General features: G+C 41.3%; 1 protein-coding gene across 1 annotated transcript; it reads left to right on the top strand.

Moving 5' to 3' along the window:
• The first annotated feature begins 7151 nt into the window (after window positions 1-7151).
• Window positions 7152-7522, top strand: LOC132954459 (nicotinamide riboside kinase 2-like). Its single transcript, XM_061027012.1, has one exon. It carries the CDS (start codon window positions 7166-7168, stop codon window positions 7520-7522), a length of 357 nt encoding a protein of 118 aa, XP_060882995.1. The 5' UTR covers window positions 7152-7165.

Here is a 7522-nt window from a genome sequence, read left to right as displayed (position 1 = left end):
GGAAGGAAGGAAGGATGTGCTAAAGTGGAACAGGCTCCAGCTGAAAAAAGGCTCAGACTTCATGAAAGGTAGTTCCCATGTGGTTCCACTCATTCAGTCAGACGAAAAATCTCCCAGCAGACGCTGAAAATCATACTTTTTATAACTAAAAGGAGACAAGCTGTACCAAACCAAGGCTTTTATCCCATCCCCTATTTTTTGACGGGGACTATTTTTGGGGATTTTGGAGGTGATTTTTACTTCTTCTTTTCACCCTATGAACAATCTTACCCAAGGATACAGTAAAAAACGAGTAAGCTGATTGTGAAAAGTTTCTTATAGCTCTAATGACACCCCCCTCTTATTTAGCCTGAAGAATGAGTCATGGTTGAATCAAAGCAAAGAAAAAAAGGTCTTGTGATTTATGTTTCAGCAGAGCAGCTCCAGACTCACCTCTGCAAATTTTCCCACGTGATTTCTTTCTGCAGCTCCAATCCATAAGAGCAGTCGAAGCATGAACGTTTGACCTCGGTCTGATCACAGCTTCCCTGGTCTGAATGAATTATAGATGACAGAATTTCACATTGATTTAGTAACTGGCAGATGGGACGTAGGTGCTGGGTCATAAAGCTGTAATGAAGTAGATGTTTAAGACCTTTCTCTCACACCAGTTTCTCCACACAAGATTAACGTAGGAGTGTTAAATAGTCTGAAATATGAGGACTCTGCTTTCCAAGTTTCAGTCTTCCAAAACCTGTTTTAGATGCTTAGGTTATGTCTGAGACATAAATGTTCTTGTCCCTGTGGCTTAAGGACAAAATAGCACATCTGTCAGTGTCCTCCAAAATGACCTATGTGACTTTTGGGAGGAGATGAGATGTGGATCTTTGTCTCTGGTGAAAACTTAGAGACAAAGACTAAAAGTCCCATCATCCATGGTTACCACCCCCCTATGATACATTGCCTAGTTTTAGCTCAGATTTTTATTAAGGTATTAGAACACAAAAAAAAATGTGTGGGCTTTAAATATATATACTTATGCTGATGACAATCTTGTTTCTCAGGTAAACTTTTCAGCGACTCAGAAAATTATTCTCAGCACCTGTACCTTTATGTGCTGTTGTGGTAGCTTCAGTATTTAGCCATTGTGCAGGGATGTGATGGTTCAGGATAAAAATAGATTCTGGGTTCTAAAAATATTGTACGTTGAAACTAGAGCCAGACCGATTAATCGGCCAATATCAACATATCCAGTGACTATCGGCATCATCTACTTTTAACAATTAATCATTTTGCTATGTAAGGGTCCACAGTGTGGACATTCATTCATTGTATTAGTCAAAATGAGCGGTATTAATGCAACACTGGATAGCCCATGTTGGATTGTGATTACCTCATGTAATGTATAAAGGCTGATCATGCATTTCTCTTTCTGTATGATTCAACCTCTGCCTCTCCATCCTTATTACTCTGTTCTATCTATTTTCATCTTCACTCACGTCACATTATATATATTAGAACTTTTCAATATTTCAGTTCTTCTCTCTTTCACAGGAGTCTCTTATACATGCCAGCAACCTTGATTTCTACCTTTTATCTCCCTCTTCCAATATCACCAACGTGTCCGCAGGGTTAGGTTTGAGCAGGGACTGTGAAGCACGAAGCTCGTCCGCATTAGGAGGGAGGTGGGAATGGTGGGTTGGGTACTTGGGTCTGAGAGCAGAAGTAGCAATGTGTCCAACAAAAAGGAAATGAGAACTTAAGTCCATGACAATGGTTTTGGATCTCATATATATTTTTCCTTTAATTTAAATAATCTTTCATCTTCTGTTCCGTCCCTGTGTCTTTCCTACTTCTGCCTTTTGATTTCCATTACAATATCTTCTCCAACATAAGGACATTTTCCCTGCCCTGTCACCATTTTTTTAATGCAATATTTTATTTATATTTGAAGGATTAAATGGATAATAAAAGTGATTTTGTTAGGTTGCCCCCAACTGTCCTTAAGGCTGTTTCTCCTAATGGACAACTGGAGACATAATGTACGACGATAAAAAGGAATAGCACTGTGGTCTGAAAAAGTAATTTTCCTGAACTCACAAGTAGCAAATTACCCTCATACATTTCCATGCACCATGAAAAAACAACCCTTCACTTAGCAATAGAATTGGTACCAATTCATTTGACTTCCATTGTGTCTTTAGTAAGTGCTTTTTAATCCTTTTCTCCACATGTGGCGGCTGTGGCTCAGTTTGTAGAGTCTGTCGTCTCCTAACCTGAAGGTCTGGGGTTCCATCCCCTGCTCCTGCAGATGTGTCCTTGGGCATGACACTTGAGCGCAATTTACTACCGATGTTTTGTCTGCGAGGTATGAATGTGTATGAATGGGACACTTCACATAGGCCAAAAACCTCCAAATAAAGCTAAGAAACTGTCATTTTAAAAAAGCCGCCATTAAAAGGTTGTTTCATTTAGTCCACATTACGGAAGTTATTCCCTCGATATTGTGGACCTTGTCTCTCTAGTTCCAGGCAGTGGGCTGCACAATGGCAGTGTAGCCGTCTCTCACTGTCTCATATTGGAGGCGTTGATAGTTTGGCAGTCAAGCCTTTTTGTCTGGCAGGCCGATTTCTTTGCTGTGTTTTATTTAATGAAAAAACCTATACTGAAAAATATTATGTCTTCATGATCATTTATCTTAAGAAGTTAAAATATATTGGGGGAATGTAGACAGAAATGGTTAATGCATGCTGTTACAGAGATGTGTATTTGCACCAAACTCATGACATGACTGAACAAGCCGGAGCCCCAGTTGGGCCACCCCAGAAAAATCAAATATTAAATCTGGACACACCCCTGCTGGTTGGATTATATTCGCTTTATTTACTTTCTAAAAGTCTAATTACTTTATTCACTGGGTATTCACTACATATTTTGTAAGAGCATTATTAAAAATAATGCTTGAATTTGAATCCTTTGTCAGATTGGAAGCATAAATCTGCTTCCTTCGTCTGAACTTCCTGGACTCTTTCAAAGGGCTCCTTTTAATGCGTAGTAGTAATGGTCTCACCTTGTCTCTAGGCATGAAAACTTCTTGTATCTGCTATCTCATTTTTTTTTTTTTTTTGTCACTACCTAGAGGTTATAACCGTATGAAATTAAATCCACTCTGCAATCGAGTCACCCCCTCTCATCTTGACGGCCCTGTATTGAGCATGTATAATTCTGTCCCTGCGGCTCTTTTGTTGCTAAAATTATGTCTCTGCAGAGATACAAGTAAGCGTCTTTGCAAACCTACGCAAAGAAAGGTACGATGGGGTGGGGTATAGATTTAGAGGACAGGTACCTTTTTAAACGTAATCAATATTCCGCTTGTCCCATCAGTTCTTTGAGAAAATATTTGACATCCGTACATAAGTCCAAAATAACTCAATCGACCGCTTTTAACCTTGCAGGATAATTTGCCACTTACGATGTATCTGAGGTAGAGTTATGAGATAAAAGAAAGATTGAGGAACTCTTAAACAAATAGCTCCAAGACAAACAGAATATGAAAAAAAAAAAAAAAGCATTACAGCTTGGAAGATGGAAAGTGAAGAGGGCTTAAAAGATAAAGAGCAGAGAGGAGGAAGTATGTGTGATGTGATAAGGAGTGATTGCTCAGCAACACCAGACCTCGCAGGGAGAGGGAAATGGCTGCAATGATGATGTTATTTAAAATCACACGGTGACACGGGGGTTTAGGGAAACAACAATTGAGTGGGACACTTTCCCCTTGCACATAACAGACTAGCTCAGTTTATTCATCCCTCACAAAGTCCTGTACTCTCCGTACCCTGTTTTTTTTTATTTATTTATTTATTTTTGCATTTTTCTCTCAAATTTCCCACTGAGGGGAGAGAGTGTGTGGGACGCTCGGGAATAGGATGCATCAGCCATAGTGAAAGCGCCTGAGGAAATTTGTAATGAAACTCATCTCCACACTGGCAGGATTTGCAGTGACTGCTCAAATCAGATTCTTCCACTTGTTTGACACAGGCCCTATCTCTCTTTTGCTATCTAAACAGTGAAAAATCTGATTCTGTTCCATTTTAATCCCCGCCGCGAAGACGACATGGCGGCAAATTAGAATTTTAACAGGGAGTGAATATTCATCCCAGCCTACATCAGGAGCCATTACAGTGAATCCCCATTTATTCTGCATTAGCACTCTATATACTCTCATAACAGCTGCTGATATCCTTCCATCACTCTTTCATCTTTTTTTTTTCTTTTACTCTGCACTGAAAAGAAGACGAGACAAAGAGATGCTACACGATTCACATTGCACCTTAACAATTTGTTTTGCCTTCTCCCTCTCTCTCCCTCTGTCTCTCTCTCTCTCTCTCTCTCTCTATGTGTGTACGTCACATAGAATTCATGTACCTGATCTATTTAGGAGAGTGGGCAACGCTGGAGACTAAGGCACTGAGACACATCCTGCTGGCGAGTACCCTGTTTAAAAAAAAAAAAAGAAAGCAGACGCACACATGCAGCTCGTAAGCACACAAAATCATCTGCGAGTTAAAGAGCTTTATAGATATCGTGTGTGGCGTAACTAGTTCATTCGTCTCATTTTATATTCTGTAATTCACTATCTCAACAACAGAAAAAAAAGAAGGAATTAAGTTGAATTGTCATATCGTGAATAATCACAATATCATACATATTTGATTCAGGTTTTTTTTGGGGTTGGGTTTTCTGATTCTTGGGGACATCAAATTTGCTTTGCATGATAACGCAGGACACCCTGTCCAATCTGTGCACTGTCTGTAGCCAAATTGTGCCTTTTTCAAAAGGATGAGTCCTGATTAAAGCTATTTACATGGGATTAGAGTTACCTGGGAACCTCTGATATTTTATAATAATTGTGGAATACGTCTTTGTTATTAATCCCGTGTGAATCAACCACATTTCAGCAAACACAGACATCCTCTGATAACAGTAATCCAGTCCCGGTCGGCATCTCAGTCATTCAGGGTGGTTATTTCTTTACAAGGTTTCCGCGGCTTTTTCTTTTTCTGCCTTTTCATCACTCGAGATGCAATATTGAAATACCTTATTCATATTAGGTTATGTGTTCATATTTGGTGAGTTTATGTTTTTATTGTGCGTTTCCTCTAACTAAGTTCAGTGTTTGTTCACAGACGACTTTAATCAGCTTCACTTCACTCCTCCTCTCCACATGCCCACCTCTCCTCTCCTTAATTAACTCAGCGCTTCTCCCGCCCCACCTCCTACCGCTTCTCTTTACCTTTACGTGTCGGATCAGCGCGTGGATGAGGATTGTTGCTGATGTTGATGAACGCCTTCAAAGCCACTAGCTCCAGAAAAGTGCGCAAACGACGGCTTAAGAAGAGTCACATTTAACCGCGAGACGTGACGCCTCTCTCAGTGCGTTAACAGGAGGGACATCACAGCGACGTAGCGTTAACGCAGATACTTTAGGGCAGCGCAAAGGGAGGCCGGTCGCTGGTTTATTGATCGCCGATAACGATCTTACACAGAAAAATGTAAAAACGGTTGGCCGATAAACTGCCTGTCCAGGTATTGTCTAAAGCCTCAATTCCAGACACGCAAGGCTTCTATTTTTGCCGGAGCACGGTGCATCAGTTCACCACAGGAACGATCGACTGGGACGGGAAGTCAGACACCGAGCAACAAATAAAACATCTATATAGTTCAGAACTATGTCCTTATGTGTGTTGGTTTATGTGTTTTAAAGTGTTTTAATACGGTTTTATACCACATACATCAGAATCTGTGAATCCGTAAAAGTCACAGAGCAGAGAGAACTGTGAGCTTGTAATCAGCTAGTCTTTCCTTGTGCTGAGCAATTGGCCGACAGCAAAGGTCGACAAACACCGCAGCGCAAAACCGAAGTTCACAGAGGACCCGAAAGTGACCTGAAACTTGCCTCAGACTCGCTCTGTCACAGCTCAGTGTGAGGAAGCAGTTTGCTTGCACTTAACCAAATCTCCAGGAGCCTTTTAATTCTGTGCTCCTGTCAGTCTGCTTTTATACTTTGTACTCTGCCTGTCTGATTGTCTTTGCCACTCCTCCTATGTTACACGATTTCTTTTCTCTCCTCGTAGCTGATTTCATAACGTCCCCCGTCCCTTTTTAACACACACGCACGCGCACACTCACACACACACAGAGTTGTTCTTAACCTAGATAAAATTGCTATGCCGTGCTTGGCCGGCCTCATTATACAACACCATTACAGTGCCCAAACTCAGGACGGCCTCACACTGATGACACCCTCTGCATTTGTCAGTACACATACTAGCTCACCTCTGTGTGAATGAGTTTTTACTTCTTCATTTTCACTGCCAAAGTGTCACTTCAATTGTTCCCAATCCTACTGCAGTTTTAATATTGATGCTAGTAGGTTAGCTTGTGATTGCTTTCTTTAGTTGTGAACATTTTTGTAAACCAAAGGATGTAATGAAACGACCGGTTACCATTCAAAGCAAATACACTCAGAGCATTTGGCATTTAGTTTGTATCATATGGTCTTTACTCATCCAAGCCCTGGCTTACTTGCTAGCTAGCTGATTGTGACAAAGAGAAGCAGCTTCTGCAGCTAGCTAATGTAAGCTCACATAAACCCTCTATTTATCCTCAATCCTCTCAACGCCTGGCCCACACTCAAATATTTAAAAAATCTTACCAGATTTTCAAAATGTTAAAGACCCCACCACACATGACAATTTATAGATTAAACCTTTTTTTTATATAGTGCATGGAGAGCAATGATGGGGAACAAAGCAGAACACCGCACACTAACAGATTCCATTCCCTAACAACCAGTCATGACTTTCAGAACTTGAAAAGTCACAGATTCTCACAGCTGTAGAGTAAACAAACATGGCAGACAATGGGCAGGAAGAATGCAATAGTTTTAGGTTTTTGTTGTAGTACTCAAAATCGGTCTTGAGGCCACTTTTTGAAGGTCTATTTATGGTCTTTGTCTTGTCTCTCTGTCTGGCCATGCCTTGGTCTTGGTCTTGACTCGGTCTCAATCCCTAAATGTCTTGGTCTTGTCTCAGTCCCGCCCTGCCTTGGTCTTGGTCTTGTCTCAGTCTCTGGGCACTCTGGTTTCGGGTATGTCTTGGTCATGGTTATTGTGGTCTTGACTACAATGGACATGGACGCCATGATGAGTACGATCTACGCATGGCTGGAGAACCCGGTGAAGTTTGAGAAGTCTCATGGCGTTAACAACACCCTGGATACTGAGATCGTCCCAAAGTCTGACAATAAGGAGGAGGAGACTCACATCCTTATCGTCGAGGGCTTTCTGCTTTACACCTACGAACCTTTGATCGACGCGCTGAACCAACGTTACTTTATTTCCATCCCGTACGAAGAATGCAAAAAGAGGAGGTGCTCTAGGAACTACACTGTGCCAGACCCCCCCGGCCTGTTCGATGGCCACGTCTGGTCCATGTATTTGAAACACAAGAACATCAGGTTTGACCACCAGTTTGAGGACTAG

The sequence above is a fragment of the Labrus mixtus genome, chromosome 20 (assembly GCF_963584025.1).
Source record: "Labrus mixtus chromosome 20, fLabMix1.1, whole genome shotgun sequence".
Taxonomy (NCBI): Eukaryota; Metazoa; Chordata; class Actinopteri; order Labriformes; family Labridae; genus Labrus; species Labrus mixtus.
This window is presented reverse-complemented; position numbering and strand designations above follow the sequence as displayed.

Excerpts from the sequence above, each read along its gene's own strand:
- LOC132954459 (XM_061027012.1), top strand. The coding sequence starts at position 7,166 with ATGGACATGGACGCCATGATGAGTACGATCTACGCATGGCTGGAGAAC.